The sequence below is a fragment of the Epinephelus fuscoguttatus genome, linkage group LG19, assembly GCF_011397635.1.
Source record: "Epinephelus fuscoguttatus linkage group LG19, E.fuscoguttatus.final_Chr_v1".
Classification (NCBI taxonomy): Eukaryota; Metazoa; Chordata; class Actinopteri; order Perciformes; family Serranidae; genus Epinephelus; species Epinephelus fuscoguttatus.
Window position 1 is genome coordinate 20,042,458 of NC_064770.1, and position 22,482 is coordinate 20,064,939.

Genomic DNA, 22,482 nt, shown 5'->3' on the forward strand with positions numbered 1-22,482 from the left:
CTCTGGAGTAATGCTGAGACTGTCTTTAAGAAACAGCAAAATGCAATATTCTCTGATAGCGAAAACAAAAGTCATTATCATACATGCTAAAACCCATGTCGTTAAAAGTATGTAATCTGGTTATATCTTCCAAATAATACAAGAACAAACCAAATCACTGTATGGATGCTGTCGCTCACCCACAATGCTTTATCGTGCCTGTGAGGCACAGTATGACATTTGACGACATCTATCTCGCTCGCCTCGCACCTCCCGCCCCCCCGCTGCCTTTGGCAATTCCACCTCCGGGGAATGTCAAAGGTCACACATTAACAACATGTAACGGATTATATTACATAAAAATTGTGCCAGGATTTTTTTTTATTCCGTTTTTCATTTGTATAAATAAAATCTACTACACATTATAATCTGTCCCTCCCTCTCTCTGCCTTCATCTCTGCATTGGATCACATCGGATTTCTCACCGAATGGCACAGAAGAGCAGGAGAGCGAGAGTTCGAGCAACGGGGGAGAGAGATAAGAGTTTTTCATTCAGTTCACAAACTCCAAAACATTTTATTTTTTTCTTTCGTTGGTTCGTTGCAGTACAAGAAGTCATTTTTCATAGTATTTGTTTACTTTTTGTTGCTTTTGATCATCTGGTGTCTCTATTTACATAGTAGGAATAAAGTAGATTCATGTGTGGTTCCTATGTACACGGTTATACCAATTGGTTGACCAGTGCGCTTGCGACGTTTACAGTCTTTGCTTGTCACAACCGCACACAGGAATCAAGTCCACTTCAACTGGCTAGGCTCTAACAGCAAAGTACAGGGGGGGGGGGGGGGGTGACACCAGTCCGCTCTTGCAGCCCCCAGAGGATGCAGACCCAAAGTCAACAAATTGAATACTCTCTTCAAAACAATAGCAAGGCAGTCATTTAACTTTTCAAATGCCTAAAGCAAACAACCAGAGAGAACAGTGGAGAGGATTGGCCAGTCTCATGGATGCAGGTTTTCTCCTGCTCTGGAGGGGTGGTGCAGCGCCTCCTCAGTTTCCGTCTCTGCCGTCTACTCCACTTCTGTACATAGTCGTCGATTCACAGCAAGAGAAAATGAAGGCAACTACTCTGAATCAGCTCCCACTGCCTGCTTGGAACAAAAGCTCTTGTTCCCTTTTACTTAGATGGAGTACTGTTTTCACTTTTGATGTTCAGTAATGAGCACTTCTGGATGAGTGAGCATATGTGTGTGTGTGTGTGTGTGTGTGTGTGTGTATGTGTGTGTGTGTGTGTGTTTGCCTTGTGAATGTTCTAGTTTCTGTCCTGGCTCAATAAAAGATATTTTTGGCAACAGTGAAGAGCTTTCTGTGAGACATTTTTTAGGTTATAATAGTGTACTATATTCCCTGTCTCCACAGCTAACTACTCCTATCAAATGATGACTCAAAAAAACGACCTATGGATGGTACGAAAGGGAAATGAGATAAAATATAAAATGATATTCCCATCTCCGGAGGCAGGTCTGAAGAGAAATTACATAAAAAACTTTAACAAAGTTTTAAAGTTTTTAAATATCTGAAGGTAAAGGGGGTGGATCGGTACATTCAGAGTGCTGGACTTGGCCTTAGGGTACCATAGGAACTGGGGGAGGACTGGGGTTGGAGAGAGCCAACGCACGTTTTGCAGAGAAACACCCATCCCTCATCTCCGTAAGATCGGGGAGGGTTAAAGATAGAGGCTGATTCTGCAGAGTCAGCCACGACTCCCCCTGAAGGTCACTCTGTTTGCTCATCTGTTAGTTAAATAAAAGTCAAGAGAAAGAAAGGCAACCAAACAAGCAGAAAGTGGAGAGACGCGAGAACGAGGCGGGCTAGGAGGTGGCTTTGGCCATCATGTTAGTCCCCAACTTCCTCCTTCAGACTCCAGTCACAGGCTGGTGACCAGCTGCATTTGTCCGTCTCCCTCATTGTGGGCAGGCTCCTGGGCCTGGTGTCCCTCCCCACTCGGTCTCCGGGGTGGGGCCTGGTAGAAGGTCTGCATGGGGGCCCCACGAGAGCCCAGGGCGGGCCTCCCAGAGCTGTAGTACAGCTCCTCAGGGGGCTGAGCTGAACGGGGGACCACCTCCAGAGGTTCAGGACTGCTGTCGGGGTAGGGTGAGTCTCGCAGGTTGGTGATGCTGGTGTACAGGGAGTCACGGGCAGGGGAGTCTGGCGCTCTGTTGCCTGCCTGCCCACCAGCACTCTGGCCGCTGTGGCCGCTGTGGCCCAGGCTCTCGGTGAGGTCAGCCGTGTAGCTCTCTGACTCCTCTGGGTCGCTTTGGTAGAGGACCGACTGGGCTCGCTGCAACAGCAGGGGCTCCTCCAGAGCTTTATAAAGCAGCTCCACATCTTGAGGGGTGCGCTGTCGCCCCTCTCTCAGAAAGTCCTCGTCTTCATCCATGCTCATAGACGGCTCTGGCCCGGCCCCCGTTGTCCCTCGACCAACCCCACCGTGAGGACGTCCCCTAGCCAGGCTGCCACACACCCTGTCCCCTGCATCACCGCCTCCACTTCCTCCTCCAACACCACCTCTCAGGTTGTTGTGCACAAGCTCAGAGATGATCATTTTCTCGAAGGCCGCGGCATCAGAGAGGTTTCGTCGGATGCCTCCGCCTCCCAGTGCATCTGAGCCACGGGGATTGATGAGGGGCGGGGGACTGTCTCCGCTACCACCACCAAGGAAGTCACAGCTGCCCCCGCCCACACCCCCTGGGCCACTGCGCAGGGAGTAGCTGTTGTTGAAGTTACCATTCAAGGGCAGGGTTTCCATCCCACAGGGGTCGCGGGCCTTGGATAACGTACTCTCTGGACCCAAACACAAATAGAAGAGAGACAGGAAACAGAGGGGTTTGGCATAATTATCATATAGTCAGACTCAAGTGTCAGAGAGAAGAGAAGAAGAAGAAATATCAGATGGTAAAATGATGAGCATTGAGGTGGATTACACTTACTTGGATCACGGAAGGTTCCTGTGCGTCACAGAGAAAGTCATGTGGAGTGAATAAAATGAAAGGCACAAGTCAGAGAGAGTTCTTTAATAGTGTAACAATAACTAGATGTATTCGTTTTTAAGACATTTCAAAAGGGAACCATCAACAGAATAAAAAACATCCTTGTCCATCCGCGCCGTTTCTTTTCTCTCTGTGTCTCTCACTCTCACATCAAACCCTCCAACTCTTACCACACACACAAACACACACACGGTCACATTATCTCTGATTTATGCAGACTTTTTTTCTGTTTGTTTGACACCATATCCCTTCAACATTTACATCTATGCCACAGAAAATACTCTGTATATTTATTTACTACTGTCAGTGATACCTGGATACATACATAATTCATACAAAACCTTGTACAGTAGCAGTAATGTTTATTCCTTCAGCACACCAAAGGAGTTGTGCTTTTTCTCCCAAATTACCATCACACAGCAAAGCAAACGGCGCCCAAAAAGCGAGAAGCGTGTTCATTTTTTAAATTTAATGCGTACTATGACTTTAATCAACGTTCTTCGGTGGTGGTGTGGGTAATTAGACATTCTAATGAAGTGCTCTCCTTACTTCCTCTCCCACTCTCTTCTAAAAATGTCTCAGCTGCCAGGCCTGTGGCCATCAGGCTTGACGTATTGTGCGGAGAGGCTTTAAAATATTTAACAGAAACGCCGCCTTAAATTTCAGTCCTCAGACACTAGGCTTGATACTCTGCGTGTGCACACTCAGGCAGCAAGCAGCCGCACGCAGTCATAGTTCTCCCTTACCGAGTGAATGTCGGTGCTGTAGTGGAGCAAATACCAGAACATGTCTAATTCAGCAGTTATATGCATGTGAGGAGGAGTGTGGGAATGCAGCAATGTGATAAAACAGCCATCGGGCTGTTTAAAGAGACTCTGAGATAGAAGCACACACACTCACACACACAGCGACACTCACACCTGACCGACCTACACCCAGATGGACTGTCCCTGGCCACTGAGCTGTCTGATCCTTTCCTGCGACCGTGATGATTTGAGCCGACTACTTTTTCTGCCTGGGAACAGGAAAACTGTCCTCAAGATTTCTGGCAGTCACAGCTGTAGCTAAACTTCGAATCAATTTGTGGCTGTTCTCATGAAGATTCAAGATCTGACCAGATGGCTGGTTAGGCTGTAGGCACTGTTTGGCTCTGTTCTGCTCAGCCTAGCGAATCCGTCTGACAGCTACAAAGTCTGAAAAAACAACACACAAACAGTCTCGCACATGCATGCACACACATGTGCAAGCACCCAAATACAGTAGTGAGTTTGTGTATATCTTGTCATATTTCTGACAGGGTAAGGGACTAAGGACATTAAAGAAGCATTTCACAGCTGGAAATATGGTGTTCTCATAAAAGTGGGCTGTCTGTGCAGTGGAGAGATGCAAATCCTTTTGAAATCGGTGCTATATGACGAGAGAAAACAGAAAAAAGGGCTGTGGCATTTGCTTTTACTCAAGAGGCAGAAAGCCTACAACTACCAGAATGCACTGCACACTCATAAACTGTTTAAATAATGGATGTTGTTACTGTGACATCACTCATTGGTTTGTGGACTGTTCAAAGGCTCGAGTTTGGCATTTTGGATTGGATTTTTGGAGCTATGCCTCATAGATGGCCTGTCACTCAAAGCTGCCACGTCTATAATGAGTAACTTTAAGCTTTAATAAATGTAAACGGATGAGTTATGTAACATTCACCCCCAGCATAGCTGTCACAAAGGGGGAATTTAGCTATAGAGACCACAACCATTTTTCGTACCAGGCTGTAAACGTGTTTATTTCTGCTGTAAAGTTGGGCATTTTCACATGGGGTCTATGTGGATCGACTTCCTGAGCCAGCCTCAAGTGGCCATTTGAGGAACTGCAGTTTTTGGCACTTGATGTCAGCCTCATTTTTCAGACCTGGAAGTTTTAGCTTGGCCACTTTGGAACATTACACTCCTGCTGGTGGGCAATGTAAAGACAGTTGGTTTTAGGTGGCTCATCTGAAAACAATATGGCGCCCAGCTAGTACAATCACAATCTCATATTACAGTTAAACAGTTACCTAAAAAAGGTTTTTGAAAACATTTTAGGCAAGGGATAGGCAACACAGTGATGGAATCTTGGTTTATATTTGTTCAGCACTGCCTACTTTTACTGTCTGATCTGAGTTTTTTCAGCCTCCAGGAAACAGTTCCTGTTCACAAACTCTTATATTACAGCTAAACAGTGCACTTAAATATGTTTCTGAAAACATTTTAGGTGAGAAATAGGCAATACAGTTACAGTCTTTTTTTTTATATTTGATCAGCACTGCCTACTTTTATCATTCAATCTGAATTCTCTGCTTCTTTATTCTTTGTGTCTGTGGTAGCAGGCATATGAAAAAAAACAGAAGAACAATCTGTAGTTTGAGCAACAGCACAAGAGCCAGCAAAATTTGCCAGATGATACGCATGAGCAGGGACGTCGAATCACTGGCAAGCTAGATGAAAGTTTAGTACATTTACACATACTACCCACATTGTGATGATACAAAACTGGTTAAAAAATGGCAAAGTATCCCTTTAAGCTGAGCGCCATTCTGCATACACACACAAACATGCTAACAAGACTGCACACAGACTCGGGTGTTAATGAGGAGCTCACCAGTAGAGTTAAAGACGCCAGGTGAGGGTGGGGTGAAGCTCTCAGCTAGCAGAGTGTTGTAGGGAGAGGTACCAGTGCGAGTCTGTAACACTGGGTTCGTCAGAAGGTGGTTGCCCATGGTCGCTGTAAGACACAAACATTTTAAAAAGCAAAGAGAATCATAAATGGGTCCTTATCTTTGCCTCAAATGTATGCAAAGCAATCACAAGCAGAAACACTGCACACAATAGGTGTAACGCTCTGAAATTCACGTTTCCAGACTCAGTAATAACATCTGGAATCGTAAAAATATTTACTGTTTATTCAGATGGGGTTATTTTTGTTATGCCGGTCCTTTATGGAGTAATGCATTTCACAGTGTTCTCCTCAGTGTTTATGACTGCTGATTGTAACCTTTGAGTAAAAATACAATTGCAGGGGAAAGGTACTGTTTGGAGCATTGCCATTATTTTTTTCTCTGTTTTGGCTCCTGACACTGTAGTCAGATGGGGTAGAACAGTAATGCATGCCATTATGTAGTCTAGGGGTGCAGCCATTGAAACACAGTTAATTTCCCAGTGCAATGTGAATGCCACTACGAGACAAATATAATTCAAAGAAATGGCACACAGAATGTTGTATAATGCCCATGTATGGCTCCAGCCTGAGGCAACTCAAACAGAAATGCCATGAAATTAAAAATAGGACAGCATGACGGAGAGTAGTCCAAGGCAAAGTGCAACCTTCAGGTCTCACGCCTACCGTTCATCACACAGCAAGGGAGTGGGGAATTCTAAAAAAAATATATATATATTTAAATAAAATATGCACTCACACACAGCTATTTATTTGTCATTTTTCCCTCCTCTTACACTTCCCCCTGTCCATCTTTCTGGCATGCCGCACAAACCCCTCAATTTCTCTGGCTCGTTCTGCCATGTCTTGACTCAACCACATTTTCTCAGTTCCTCGTGCCAGAATTTTACAAACAACACCAAATTAGTTAGGATTAGCTGTCTGTGTGTACCTCATAGGAATATCCTGTAGGAAATTAAAGGAACTAGCTTTAAGTGGGGAGAGAAAGTAGGGCAAGGGAGTGTGTGTGTGTGCGTGTGTGCGTCCTCTGGACACATTACTATTGTCAGGAAGAGATTGTGGTTCATAAAGAAGTGAAGTGGAGAAATCAAAGAGATTTGAGATGCGAGTGATAACAACGCAGCGTCTCTTCTCTGAATTTGGCCTCTTTAATTACTCCTCCATGATAGTGCCTCTCCTCTCCCTCTCCTCTCCCCTCCTTCCCTCCTGTGCTCCCCTTCGTCTTTCACTTTCTGCCAACTGACAAACTTTTCTCAGAAGCACAGAAAATAAAGGCTTCACAGCACAGTTGTTTGTGTTTGACAGCACAACATGGAATGATCCACATTGTGTGTCTCCAACAGGCCTGGTGATTGCTCTGTCGTGACGAAAAGCCCCGGAAACCGACCCGCCCGACCACACACACACACACACACACACACACACACGCACACATATACACCTCTCATCCATCCAGCTTACTCGTAGCACCCTCTTCCTAGCCCCCCGCCTTGCTCCTGTCACTCTCCTCAATTAGAATAATTACCCCCTGTTCGCTCACACGCTAATCAGTTCATTAAAAACAAAATGGATGAAATTAGCATAAAGAGTGACGGCTGATTTAGCAACTGCCTCTGTTGTCATCATCAACACCCCCACCCACTCCCCCAGCCCCCCAAATCCGGAACCTGCGCCAACCTTCATCGTCTCCGTTTTACTGATGGCTACAGTGGTGACGCCACCAGTTGCAGAGGCCGAGACAATCAGTGACTTCTTACATTTTTTCTCCCCACTCCTTAAATAATTGCTCGAGCGCTATTCATGTGCTGCGCGGAGTTCAGAGGGGACTGCATGCGTCACTGCATTCAGGCAAAGAAGACACGGATGCAATCGATCCCATGCGACTATAAAAAGGCTGAGAGGGCAGAGTTCAAGCTAAGGCTGGCAATCTCAGGATAACTCACAGCTATTACAATATCTTTCTTCCTATAATGATGGTTTCACAGCACATAATTCTAATGATAGATTCACACATCAACACTTCTGTGTAACTTATGTAAAGACAATAAAAAAAACACATTTTAACGAAGCAGGACTCAACCCTGTATGAGCAGGAGAAACAGAAAATATGCCTGCTTGGGTAACGACACAATATATTGTGATATTGATTATTTGTCTCGATCCTGGTTGGAATTACTTTTTTTAATTTAATTGAAAAACTTGGAAATCACAGAACAGAATGAACAAATAAAGCAAAGACAGATGACTTGTCCTCGATGATGAACTATTTCACTGCAAATGGCTGCAAACCCTTTCTGGTGGTTGTTAAAAGTGGGAAAAGAATTATACTCTGTGATAGATGTGATCCATGATGCGGTGAAGCTGCTACACTACCTTTTTTTTTCTTTAAGTTAAATTAGTATTACTGACTACTCAAAAATTAGAAATACACTTAAACTGCCCTACAAAGGCTAACAGCAGTAATTACACTAACACTGAAAGTGAGGAAAATGGCTTCAGAGTTTTTTGACTGTCTTGCTAAATGTGTTAGAGTTTAAAAAAAGTAGTAATTTATTTATTAAATATGGATTTATAAAGTAATTTTTATGCCTAAAAACCATGATCAATAGTTTAACCAATGAGCCCAAAAATGCATTATAACTATAGTTAGTGCACTCTGCCTTTGTATTAACAGCTATATACGAAGGTAATGCAAAATTCAAGTGCACCATTTTAGTTTATTTTCTTTCTCAGCATGAGGAAAACTGTTTTCATTGTTTACTAGATTCAGTTTATGTTTGTTTAACATATGGATCAGTGGTTCTCAAACTTTTTGTGCCCAAGGCACACCTGTATTTATATCATTATAATGTATTTATGTCTTATGACATAAATGTTTGTTTTTATTTACTAATATCAAATAACTATTGACAACCAACTATTACTCATGAAATATTTATTAACAAAATGATTCAATGATTCATTTTAAGTGTTTTAAAATTACATCTAAGCACCAATGACACATCCATTTAAATGGAAAATAATTAAGATAATGTAAAGTAATGTGATGAGTCACATATTTATAATTCCCTCACAAGAACAGCGACAAGAAGGTTCCCTTCGAAGTTTTTTTTTTGTTGTTGTTTTTTTTTCAATTAAATTAAATTAAATTACATTTTTTGGGGGGTGGAGTTTGCCTTGTTATTAGAACATACTGATACAGTCAATTGAAAAAATTATTCATAACTTTTTGTATAGGCCCAGTTGAATATTGCAATAATAATGTGTGGTTATCACAAACTCCCACAGCACACCTGGATGTGCATCATGGCACACCATTTGAGAACCAGCAATATAGATCTTTGTTTTAAAAGTAATAACAGAGGAAATTTTAAGCACCCCTTAAGTTTTATTTTTTTTTTGTAATCAGCTAAATTAATATAACTTGACATCATCATCATCTTCACCAGTGATCTTGCTACAGTCACTGTCATGCTATTGAGTATTACGTTGCGGCACCATCCTCATTCTCAGGTTCACCATTCGCCCCATTATGCTTACTGCGGTTTTCCTTGGCCTGATAGAATCCCAAATCTCCAGGAACCCACAGCAGTCTGCAGTAACTACATTCACTGCCTTGGATTCTGGTTGGATTTTGTAGCTACTGCAATTTCTACACCCTTGTGTCCATCGAACAGAACAAGACTGAACCAGGAAATTTTGTTACAAAATATAACCGGTATTCAAAAGTTTAAAACCAGATATGACTCAATTTTCAAGATTCAAAATTCAAGAGTCAGGATTGCGTCATTCGTCCTGAGGGAAATTGGTCTTTGACATAAAGGCTGCCACATAAACATACACACACAGTGCAGAAACAGATGTAAAGTGCATTCAAATGCATGCACCTGTCCCTCATTTTACATCCTACTTTTGTCCTGCAGTTAAATCTGCTTAATTACAGTAACAGGATTTCATTGCGTAGGTTCACCAAGACACACATATTCACATAAAAGAAAGTCTGAGCTCCATATAAGTGCTTTCACTGACCACCAGCTGCTACTGCACTACAAACTGAACCCCACCAACCACCTTTCAACCATGTGTTATCCAATTTAAGCTATTACTGCTGCTAACTGCGATTTGCTGTCCAGCCCACCAACCTGAATCATACTTAACACACCAGGCATGAGCACATACATGTTGTATACTGTCACATGTGCACATTTAACACTGGATAACAGCACTTTGCTCTGTCCACTCTACTCCCATGATCTATTTCTTCTTGGTCAGATGTGTAAGTCCATATGAGTGTGCAAGAGTCCGTGTGTTTGTGTGCATTTGAGCGTGCGTAACTCAACGAAGGAGAAGCAGAGCAGTGATAGAGTGAGGCCTCACCGCGGTTGAGTGTCGGGGTGCTATTGATATCTCCCGCCATGAAAGAAGATTCCGTCTGCTTTCGAACCGTGTCGTTCCACATCCTGCGGATCCGACTCTGGAAGAAGGAGCAGAGCTCAGTGAGTGGCAGCAAACAGACAACAAGTTAAATATAGAAACGCGACGGGTAGACTTTGTAACTCAGCGGGGCTGCTGTAATCAAAACTGTTGGGCTCGCTCTAATCCGCAAAGAACAATAGGCAAACATGGCAGACAAAGAGACCGAGGCGTTGGGTAAAGAGGCACACAGCTATGTCATGTTATCACGAGGGGGGCTAATAAACTCGAGATATGTAAGACATGATTGCAGTTGCTGATACAATTGTTATTTAGAAGCGTCTTATTGCATTGTGGGAAAGGCTTGTTTGTTGATTGTGAAGACAAACTGTCAACGTGTGTGTGTACAGTATGTGTCTGTGCCGTAGCGCATAAGCCAGCATGCACAGTATTTTCCGGATGTCTCTTATGGTGCCTGTGTCTATATATAGTGCATGGACTTCAAAGGATATCTTTATTAATGAGTCATCTACTCTCGCATGCACAGGGCTGCCAGTAATGGAGGGAAACATAAAAGTAAAATTTACACAACAGAGGTGAGCACGCCGGCTGATTAGAGTAGATTTTTGGAACAGAAACATCTAATGAACACGTCATATATCATGATGTAACATACTTTAACACAGCTTTGTCACTGAGAACAAATTAAACTGTAACAGTGGTGTTTCACTTGCTGCACATCGTTTTGTCACTGGCAAATGGGAGCAAGCTGACTGTGGGCTGGAAAGTAAGTAAGTAAATTCAAGTGCTTCGCAAAGTAATCGGTGAGTCATTGGTATTGATCAGCGATCAAACCCCCACCGGTGCACTCATTTTGTGCTCTAGAATCTTACATAACAGACCTTTTAAACAAAGGAGAAATATATCGGCAGGGTGAGGAAATGTCCCTTTCTTATTTTGTTTTGACACTCTTTCTGACAGTGTTTATAAAAAAAAGTCAGATCGTATCAAGACAGTCATTTGATTCAAGAAAATAGATTTTTCGTCTCATTCCACTGAAATCATCTCACTGCACAGGAAGATTTACTTTTCATTTTTTTGGAAAAAAAACCCCTCAATTTTAAAACTCAACACTACTCTGGTTGATGCCTAAAAATGAACGAAAACTGTGCCTGCATGTGCGTAGTGCTGTGTGTGTGCCATCATTTATGTGCGTGGGTATGTCCTGCCCGCACCTGTCTGTGGGCCGCTGCGTGGCGAGCTTGGCTGCCACTGTAGTAGCGGTTGTTGGCACGCAGGCCGGAGTTTTTCAGGGAGCCGTGGGAGCTGGTGGTGGAGGTGCGGCTGCAGCAGTAGGAGTGACGCAGACACTTACTGTACTCCTTATGGACCTGTAAAGAAATAATACCACGGGCACAGCGGGCGGATTTTAAAGCCACTCATAAACACAAACACTTAGTTTCAATAGCCTGGACCCAATGCAGAGCAGCGGAGGCTTTTAACACGCGTCAAACAGCAAAATGCAATCACTCTGAACTTGTATGCTAAATATTAATTAGTCTTCAAAGACTTGTGTCGTTACCTTTTTCTGCAGGGCACAGTGGAAGATGAAGATGAACATGCCCTGGAAGGCATTGAAGGTGGTGAAGAGGTAGGCCATGATGACCGTGTTCTCATTGATGAAGAGGAGGCCAAAGGCCCAAGTCATCCCTAGCAGGAACAGCAGAGCGATGGCCCCCAGAGCCCATGACCTGATGGATGTGGACAAGGAAACGTTAACAAATAACAACTTGCTACAATGAGAAAACAATCTTAATAGTCTAGTTTATTTATCAGAAGTTAATGTTTTTTTGACAGGCTTCCTGCAGCTTAAGGCAAATCAGATTTCAAGTTGTTTTTGCCATTCCGGATGCAATTCAAGACCAATTTTAAAATTAAAACTGGAGACAAAAAATATGAATCAACATCACTTATGTAGGGTTAGGGAAGATGATTATTTTGGGAAATACGTGGCGTTTGTTGGCGGGTTTTCTTGGCAATTTTTGTGTTTCTCACTCTGCATGTGGGCTTCCACTGCTTTGATTCCCATTATGCTGGTTTTGAAAAACTTTTTATATAATATATACCAAGCCACATATACATCGTCTTGTACTGGTTCCAGCTATGCTGCAAAATCTTGGTTAAACACCCCGTTTTTGTTGAATTTTCACTTCCCCATGTCGTCCAGGGTACAGTGACAGCGAGCTAACAGACAGCGGATTCTCTGCTCTTAGCTATCCTGACCTGTATAATGTTACTGCATTTGGTCAATTATTAAAAAAAAAAATGTTGAGATTTTACAAGGCAGTGTAAGAAAAAAAAATCATAAAATCTTACTTACTTCCCATTTTTGATTGACTTTTAACAAATTGATTTAAGACACTTTAACACCAATTAAGGCCTTATTTTTAGATGTATTAATCCAATGCCTTTTAAGACTATTTAAGGATCTGCAGGAAACCTGTTTGAAAATAACAACACCAAAAGAAAAAACATTTTTCAAGGAGTATGACCCCCACTGAATAATCTGAACTCACTTAATGTTATCCAGGCGGCTGGAGTCAGGTTTGAGTGCCGAAGAGTTGCGAATCATTTTGTGTAAAGTGATCATGAGGAAAATGAGGTTGAGCTGGGGACAGAAAATAGAAAGAATCAAATAAACGTGCGGTGAACTTCACAGCCTGCACCAAAAATACTGACTTTGCACTGTAATTAACCTCCCAAAGCAAGCATGGTGAAATATTTTTGGTTTGACTGGGTGATATCGAAACAGAGAGGAGAATAATACTGTCTGACAGTAAAGCTAATACCATAATAACAAATGAAACGGGGCCAATGAAGCTCCAGATGAAGTAGTTATCCACTCGCAGCCAGCATCTGGAGTGGCACAAAGGAGAAGAGAGAGTTACACACAGCTAAGCTCACGAACAAACACGCACATACTCAGACATGTGCGCACACACACGCGCGCACACACAGGCAGGCATGCACACACTTCTTCCCTGTCTCAGCGGATTATCTTATGAAGGCTAATCATCAGGCTTTGGCTAAGTGTGTTCAGAAAAGCCAGTCCGCAGGGAGGTGCAAGAGCCGTTCACACAGCACTGCGTATTACATTTCCAGCTGGGGGAATAGCATAATCCTACTTCTCAATCTGCAGGTGCAAAAGACCTGTCTTCACACGTACGCTTTCTTGGTCCCATAGCTCCTGTAGTCTATGGCCGCCGAGATGCCCACCACCAGTGCGGGGAAGCAGTAGCCGCACAGATAGTAGTACTTTTTGCGGGAGTACTCGCTCTCAAAGACCTCCACCAGCATGAGATAGAGTTGCACACCCTCCAGACACATCCAGGAGAAGGCAGCCAAGAAGAAGAAATGGAGAAGGCCAGCAAAGATGGGACAGGCAATCTGAGGACAGCAGCAAGGGAGAGAGAGGAGGAGAAGAGAAGGGGTGAAAATGTGAAGATGAAGGTGAAGATCAAGGCATATAACTGACTGAAAAACCAAAGAGGACAGAGGAGAGTCACTATCAAGAAGTAGTTTTGAACATTCATGAAGGAAAAATGAAAAGCTGCCCCCTGGGTGATTTGCTCAGTACGTATTATTGAGTGGTAATTCATTACTCGGTGCAGTAAATGTTTTATAGAGTAACGTATTGAGACACTGCATCAATTTTAGTTTCACAGTCACTACTAATATAATAAAAAAGTTGTCAGTTGTGTTTTGCTGTAACTCTCGATGTCATTTTCAAGTTGGAGAATACAAAAAACTGACCTGATCTCATGATTTACTTTCATAAAAGAGCAGTAACATATTTCCTTTCCAATAAAACAAGCAAAACTAGTCATGTTGTTGATGTGAGACCCCAACATCTTCGGCATATATCAGGCTCACACGTGGCTACAAACTCACATGGTATTCTGTCTTGTCGATGCCGATGAGGAAGAGCAGCTCGGCGATGAAGAGGTTGATGCAGAGGTTCTTGTGGATGGTGTTGCGGTCAGTCTGCAGGCCGCGCAGGAGGCAGAAAGTGGAGATGCAGATGGCTAGACACACTAGGGAGATGACAATCCCCACCCAGGTGATCACAAACAGGATCAGTTCATGCATTCGCCCCTGGTACTGAGGTCCGGGTAAACAAAGATGGGGGGGGGGGGGGGGAGTTGAGAGTGTGGAGGGGAACGGGGTACAAACAGAGGGCAGAGGGACAAAGATACACAGCACAATCAGACAAATAGAGAGGGGAAAATATGGGAATAGACAGCAGAATTGGAGATGAGGAGCACAGAGATAGATGGGAGAATAGTGGAGGGGAGAAACAATGGGGGAATAGATAGACAGAACAGGGGGGGAGGGGAGAGAAAGAGCAAAATTGCTTTATTTAATATTTGTAAATATATGCAAGGAGCTAAAGTGTAGAGACAAGAGACAAGACGTCCTGAAAAAAAAAAAATACATGACATTCAAATTCATGTGAATGTCAGCTAGAAGTAGCAGGACATGAATTTGTAAGCATGTGCCTCCCCAAACGTCGGAGTGAAAGGAGGAAAAGAGAAAATTCAAAACAAAGAGCTTGTCAGCCTTGAGAGGGTACATTAATGTGCATGTGTGTGAGGGTGTGTGACTGAGAGTGAGCGAACACTAATGCGCGCACGAATGAACGTCTGCATAAATTACCCGGCCTTCCATTTTAACCGTGCGCCTGCCACGCCCTTGTTTACTTACATCGGGCTCGTGGTGAGCCATGAGCACAGCGAAGTTGGTGAGGTGGCTGCAGGAGCAGGTGGTGTGCGTGCTGTTGGTGTCCAGCAGCCTGCAGCCCTGGGACGACCACTGGCCCGTCATGGAGCGCTCAGAGTAGTTCCAGAAGGAGCAATTTGGAGTGTAATAATTCTCCAACTGGAGGAAAAAGAAAACCAAAGTGAGGGGTGATGGAAAACGTCGATGGAAGTCGTATGTGTCAGAAAGAAAATTGAGCATGACGGGGATTGAATTAGGCCACCTGTAGGTGTTTGAGTGTGAACACCACCGGCTCAGTGAGAAACACTCTGCTGGACTCTTTGTTGATGGAGGCAGCGATTACATGGGAGTTGACCGCCAGGCGCTTCTTATCGTGGCTCGGCCCATCCACCTCCATCTTCACTGTGGCGTTCTCGGTGGACAGGAAGGATCCCAAGTTTTTATATAGGATGAACACCACCTTGACTTGTCCTGCACGTGGAGGGAGAGAAACACAGAGAGATGAAAAGAAAGAGAATGACAGAGACACAGACACAGTGTGAGAGCAAGAGCGAAGGAAAGGAAAAAAAAAGGCAGACGTTACTTGAAAGGGGAGATGCAGACGATAACGTTAAAGAGGTGGGGTGGGGGGCAAATAAAGGAATGGGGGCATAATATGGTAATGGCGGAGAGAGTGACAGAGATAGAGAGTAGGGAGTGACAGGGCGAGCGGGAGGGAGACAGAGAGAGAGAGTTAGTGAAGGTTAGAATGATGGTAAGGACCGTTTCATTTTGACTGGTGGAAGAGAGCGAGATTTAATGTGGAGGGCAATGGAACATTCATCCCTCAAGCATTCACAGATCTCTTATTATTCCATATGAATATTTCATGTGCGTTTGTTTCAATCATTCTAATCTCGTTCCCACTGCAGAGCCGAGTGGAGACAGAAAACAGAAAAGGGTAAGGGATGAGGGGCCACGGAGGGAGGAGGGGAGCGATGGAGAGGGGGATGACAGTTGGGGGGTGGGGGGGGGGGTGGGGTAGAAACAAGAGAGATGAGAGAGGGGGATAAGATGGCGAAGAGACGGAGCGAGAGAATGGAATGGGGGAGAGAGAAGAGAGGGAGTGCTGAGATTGCTCTGTCAGACTGGGGCCGATTGTAATCTACACGCCTCCCCAGCTATTCTATTAAGACTGCTGTTAAGAAACCATCAAGAAAAGAAATTGTCTCAGCACTTTTGTTAATCTGATTAGCCTATTATTATGAACCAATAACTTAGTCAACTGCATGCAGATTGTTTTAAGCTTGCATGAAAATGCAAATGGAAACGTAAGAGCAGGCTGAGATGGACATTGATTTCTCAGGCCTCGGGGTGAGGATGGGACAGAGGTGGGGTGGGGTGGGGTGGGGGGGGGGTTCAGGCTGCTGACCGTTGCGACTGTACTGTTTGATAGTGGAAGCTGAGAGTTGGATGGTGCTGTCGCTGGCGTAGGTCTGTGGGAAGGACAAGTCCTGCAGGTCCATCTCTGTGTTTAGAACATGCACCTCGAGATCTGATGGTGGAAACACAGCACGCAAAAATTATATGAAGACATCTGTCAAAGATGCAAAAAAACACCCAAGAGAAATGTAGGTGGTACAGCTCTACACACAGTTGTGTATCCTGAGACGAACACTAGTTTCAGAAATGCCTATGATTCTACAAGTCCGTAAGTCTATACAACCGATCCAATAGCGAGTAATTTATTAATTAACCTTAAAGTAGTTTCACACCCTGATAAAACACTAATCAATTATTCATCTTTGCTTTCAAGCAGCAGCTACAGAAATTCTGTATTTTGTGAAATGGTATGTAAAGAGATCAAGCACATACTAGGATATAACAGATATTTGTTTTTTCTGAAGAAGATTGTATTGCCAGTGATAGATAATTGATCAAAATATTGCTAGTAACAAGCAAGAAAGCTACCACTAGGAACTGGGGTAAAGAAACACCACCAACGAAGGATCACTCTTTTTAATGGAGAAACTGACACACACACTGAGACTACAAGAAGCACAGCTAAAAAAAAAAATGGGGAAAACTGACTCTATACAGGACTCAAAACGATGACACTGGACTGGAATAATAATTATTAGTTATTTTTTTTTAACGCAATGGTATCAGATCAGTGCTCGATACCCACCAGTTTTCAAGTCTCTAATTAACACGATCAGCACTGTTTTCTTACCAATGCTGGGAGCTCGGTCAGTAAAGCGATTCCCGTACATGTTGTTGGCCAACAGGAAAGCTCCCTTTTCCAGGACATCCAGTAGCATGGTAGCAGTGTGCGCCTGCTCTGTGCTGTTCATGTCCTGCCACGACTCCAGGGCCTCGGGACGGAGCAAGTTGTCCACTGTCTGCACCACCGCCTGGCACATGCAGAGGGTGAAGCATTCATTACAATCACTGAGAACACTTTACAACACAAGGAAGCTGACAAGGAACGAGCGACAAACAAATCAGGAAGTAGCTGATAATTAATGAATAGCTTGTACTTAGTAACAGATATGATGTCGATATTTGAGAAGATGTTAATGCTCAAAATAATTGTATGTTTAGATTTTTTCGCATCCTAGTGTCATGCCTGAAGTAATAGCTCATTCCCACTCAAAGTGAGTAGCTATTTCTAAGCTCACAAGGCTTTTGCTTTACTTCACTCATTCTCGGAACCCATCGGCTGACTTCTGGCAGACGGCGATACAGCCTCTGGGGGCAGACCCCTGATTTTTTGGCATTCCGATTTGAGGAGGCGAATTTCCGTTTCCGACTTCCATATATATGTAAGTAAATATGCTGAAACACTGCGATGGATTCAGAGTTTGCCGTGACGCCAATTATGTTCCGCCTCGTTAGTTCACTGCATGGAGCGTTTAACCTGGCAACAACTGCAGCTGGCTCAAATGTCATTGATCAATATCACGTGGACTACAAACAGCTTAGCACCGGCAGCGTTGCCAGGTGTACAATAATTATCGTATTTGTTTGATAATTTGGCCCTGTGTACGATGTACGATCAATAATCCCAAAAAATGTACGATAATTTTACCATTTCATGAATGTGTGGTTGTAATCAGTATGCCAGAGTTTTTTTGTGGGCCCTGAAGGCATCTGTTCCCATGTGACATGTTTCCAGCCAATCGCACTGTGCTTAGCGTGAGATACGGGTGACGCTGTCTCTGAACAACGATTGGCTGAATGGTCAGCTGTACCCGCCCCACAAGACGCTGAGACCCATCAGGAAGTCGAGCGAGAATGAGATTCAAAACAGAAGAAGAGGGGGAAAAACAAAAGCAAGGAAAATGGAAAAAAGTAAACACTAGAGTGACTATATTTGCCTATTGCGCATCAGTAGGAGAGTTATTTTGGTTATGACGGATGTACGATAATTTCCCTCAAAATACGATAATTTTGAGTCTCTGGTACGATAATCCTACATTTCCCACCTGGCAACACTGAGCACCGGAAACCAGGGCTCTTCCGCTCTTCTTCCGGAGGCAAGATCTTCGGGGTTTGCCTACAGACTCTACATTCACTGAATGTAGAGTCTGTATATAGAGACTATACTTCACTTAACTCAAACTAGCATTACTGCCTTGTGGTTGTTTGCCTCTGCCAACCAGTCAAGTTGCATTTTACATCCATGTCTGTCCAGACTTCTGTAATATATGCAGTGAAGACTTTAAAAGAATTAATTAAAGGCATTAAGTGTATTTTTATTGGTGAAACGTGGATGCGGCCACACAGAAGATCTATACAATCAGCACAGTTTCAAGATGGACACCCAAGATTAGTGTCACCTATTCAGTATCTGACCAAATGTGTCACCTTCTGTTCCTGAGTTGTGGTGTTTAATAATGGCCAGAAAAGTGTTTTTGTGGAGTATTATGATGTCACATTGAAGATGACCTTTTGGATATAAAATGTCATCACGTCATCATTTTGTCATCTGTGTGGAATTTTTTTTGGAATTAGCATCTCAATTGTTGAGTTATGGCCAAAAATATGTTTGTGAGTTCAAAGTGACCTTGACCTTTGACCACCAAATTCTAATAAATTCATCTTTGAATCCAAGTGGACATTTGTGCCAAATATGAAGAAACTCCCTCAGGGCATTCATGAGACACCATGTTAATGAGAATGGGATGGACGGGAGGTCACGGTGACCTTGGTGATTGACCTTTAACCACCAAAATCTAATCAGCTGTGGATGTTTGTGCCAAATTTAAAGAAGTTCCCTCAAGGTGTTCCTGAGATTTCACGCTCACGAGAATGAAAAGGGCAGATGGATGGCCCAAAATATAATGCCTCAGGCCACAGCTGTCACTGGGGTGAAGGTATAATGATGGTAGTAATGCTAGTAATAATGTTAATTAGCTACTCAGTAATTATTGATTAGTTTTTGATATGTTTATCACCCACTCCTTGGTAATTACTCTCTCTTGTACCATAGTGTTACGTGTATTACATGACCTCTTTGAAGTTAAGTCACCACTACCCCACTCTAATTTCCTAGAAACTCACCACTCCCCTGCACTAAATTTATTACTGTGCTATGTCAGACATATTACCTTTCTATTTCACACTTACAATTCATTTAATGGCAATTTTGATGGTTGTATCAGCTATCCAATTTATTGGAGTAGCCTGCTTGATGAATCATGTAATTCTCTTGCTCAGGCCTCTCAAAATGAAGGATTGACTGCTGTGTGGAATAAAGAGCATTTGCTGTTAACAAAATGAATCTCGTATCCGAACGCACTCCATCCGCTACAAGGGGAAAACACACGGGGGGATTTTTGGTTCATCCTCTGAACGGTACTGAGCTAACTTGTGGCGAGTGATAAAAAAAAACCCCAAAACATAATGGTCTGTTACATACTACACAGCAGCCTTTAAATTCATCTTGCACCAGCAGAGATCAGAAAGATGTGGTGTCATATTACAGCATGCTGCAGACAGGTCAAGATACACAAAAGACTGTGTGCTGCAGAGCGCCGCATTTCATCATTACAGAGGAGCATACACAAGGCCTTTTCATGATATTAGATTACAGCTTTCTCAGAACCAGAGATATTGCACACATATTGGAAAAGCACAGAAGGGTGTAGTAACACAAACTGTTGCCTTCCATACAGTGCTATCGTCAAATTACATTTGCTCAGAACCGCAGATATTGTACCTTATTGTGCGACAAAATGAGGCCAAGGCCGATATTATACAGTTAGGCTCAATCACAGTCCAACAAAGCTAAGATTAGGTCAAAGACAGATGACTTACACATTAGCTGAACCCATATTTTAACCATATATACACCGTGAGCAATTGAAAAACTACAAATCAGCTTTCACTGCTCTGGGAAATTCTGCACCAATGCCTGCCAGGAGTTAAACCAAAAACTTACTCATGCTGCTCTCCGGAAAAAAACAAAAAAACAGAAATTCTGTAAGTGATGATTCCAAAGGCAATATAAATCATAATACAGAGCACTGAGCCAGAGGAATCTCATCCACAAACCTAGTCTACTCAAGGATTTATCTCCCCTCAGTTATTTTAAGTCGCAGAGCAGTCCTACTCCACAGGCATGTAAAGCAGGCAGATAAAAGAGAAAAGCTACCTGGATGTAGGCCCGACAGGTCCGCTCTCGCTTCTGGAGCTGGAAGGGAGAAAACAAAGCATGGAATTAAACAGCCAAACAAAAAAAACCCGGTAAATTAAAAACTTGTCCTTGCATGTGCACTAGAGGGGTAAATTCACATTAACCTCAGCATCCTTTTCTAATGCTTGAATTAAAGATAGACGCAGGCGTGTGTGTGCTTATGCGTGTGTTTACACTCTACCTTGTTGTAGTTTCGTGCAGCTGACTCCTTGGTTCCGGGCCTTAGGGCCTGAAGCTGGGCATCCAGGATGTCCAGCAGTTGCTCAATGAGTCGCACGGAGGAGCTGACATCTCCCGCCTGGATCCGGCCCCGGGTGTGGTTCACAAGCTCTCCGGCTATGTTGGCAGCATTCTCACCGCTCTTTATCTGCACGTCAACACATGCATGCGTGTTTACATACAGTGAGAGTATGAGGATAATTAAAAAAACTGTTAATGTTTTGATGCACTCTACCATTACATGAAACTATGCTTTGAATTAGTCTCAGCGCCAACAAAATACTGTTTGTTCAGTAGTCAGATTTCCCCAGAACCCTTCCAAAAAGGATCTGTATTATCAGCCCCTCTTGCATCATTGTAAACAAAGATGGACCATGTAGAACACATTGTGAACTTTTTATTCTCCCTAGTGCTGTTTCACTTGCAAATCACACCCTTAGCAACCACTTTGCAATTGCAATTGATTTTTGCCAAAAGGAGAAGGTATAATGGATTCTTACAACGATGTTACTTTTCACCATGATGCTGCTTTTCCTTCCAGACACATAAACACACTTAAATCAACCCTTAAGAAAGCCAGTCAAGGGCAGGCATGGTTAAATAATCACAGTTTTCTCCTGTGGAAATGGAACCAGCTTAGAATTCATTCACATTTACATGCACTGAAATCTGATAACTGCCAAAATCGGGATTGATCAAATTACTAGAGCAGATATTATAACACAGTTTGGCAATTTAGATTCCAGGGAGCTAAGTTAAAATCATTTTGCATCATCTGGAGACCATGGATGGATTACTGAACGAGTCAGCTGGGCTCAGGCCCCAGGGCCCCAAGTGTCAGGGGGGCCCCCCTGGCCTTTACTTTCAAAATGTCAAATTAACACGAAGCGACCAGGAGGAGACTCAAAATTACCATAAAGAGACACAAAAAGATCACAAAGAGAAACACAAAGAGATGCAAAAGAACAGCAAAGAGATACAATATAACTGCAAAAATTGGCAAAACGACCACAAAGAGACACAAAAACCCAACATAAAAATGACCTCAAATAGCCCCAAACAACAACAAAAAGATACAAATAACTAAAAGGAGACACAAAAAACCCTTAAAGAAGACACAAAATTACCAAAAAATACACAAATTATCTCAATACGACATAAAAATTGCTTCAAAGAGCCCGAAAATGACTACAAAAAGACACAAATATCCACAAGGAGACAAAAAACTGAAAAGAAGACACAAAATTACCTCAATAAGACAATTAAGTTACCTAAAAGAGCCCAAAACCACTACAACAAGACACAAATCACAACAAGGAGACAACAAAAAACCTAAAAGAAGACACAAAATTAGCAAAAGAGACACAAAATTACCTCATTAGACATACAAAATGCCTGAAAGAACCCCAAAAGACTAAAAAAAGATACAAATAACCACAAGGAGACACAAAACACCCTAAGAGAAGACACAAAATGACAAAAGAAGGCACAAAATTACCTCAATAGACATAAAAATTGCCTCAAAGAGTCCCAAACGACTACATAAAGATTCAAATAACTATAAGGAGACACAAAAAACCCTAAAAGAAGGCACAAAATTACCAAAAAGACACAAAATTACCTCAATAAGACATAAAAATTGCCTCAAAGAGC

At 42.9% G+C, this 22,482-nt stretch overlaps 1 protein-coding gene across 2 annotated transcripts in view; it reads right to left on the minus strand.

The window, feature by feature from the left end:
* Positions 1-824: 824 nt before the first annotated feature.
* The window catches only part of adgrl1a (adhesion G protein-coupled receptor L1a), a 198,147-nt gene continuing 176,489 nt past the window's right edge, over positions 825-22,482 (minus strand). For both annotated transcript variants that reach the window (XM_049561794.1, XM_049561793.1), the window contains 16 exons: positions 20,792-20,977; positions 20,569-20,607; positions 17,143-17,323; positions 16,342-16,464; positions 15,193-15,401; positions 14,916-15,089; positions 14,103-14,312; positions 13,378-13,598; positions 13,001-13,067; positions 12,728-12,819; positions 11,734-11,902; positions 11,387-11,542; positions 10,116-10,212; positions 5,664-5,786; positions 2,970-2,987; positions 825-2,823 (listed from right to left, as the gene is read on the minus strand). In XM_049561794.1, coding sequence (XP_049417751.1) covers positions 1,907-2,823; positions 2,970-2,987; positions 5,664-5,786; positions 10,116-10,212; positions 11,387-11,542; positions 11,734-11,902; positions 12,728-12,819; positions 13,001-13,067; positions 13,378-13,598; positions 14,103-14,312; positions 14,916-15,089; positions 15,193-15,401; positions 16,342-16,464; positions 17,143-17,323; positions 20,569-20,607; positions 20,792-20,977 — 2,982 coding nt within the window. In that variant the 3' untranslated portion in view covers positions 825-1,906. The remainder of the gene's footprint in view (positions 2,824-2,969; positions 2,988-5,663; positions 5,787-10,115; positions 10,213-11,386; positions 11,543-11,733; positions 11,903-12,727; positions 12,820-13,000; positions 13,068-13,377; positions 13,599-14,102; positions 14,313-14,915; positions 15,090-15,192; positions 15,402-16,341; positions 16,465-17,142; positions 17,324-20,568; positions 20,608-20,791; positions 20,978-22,482) is intronic.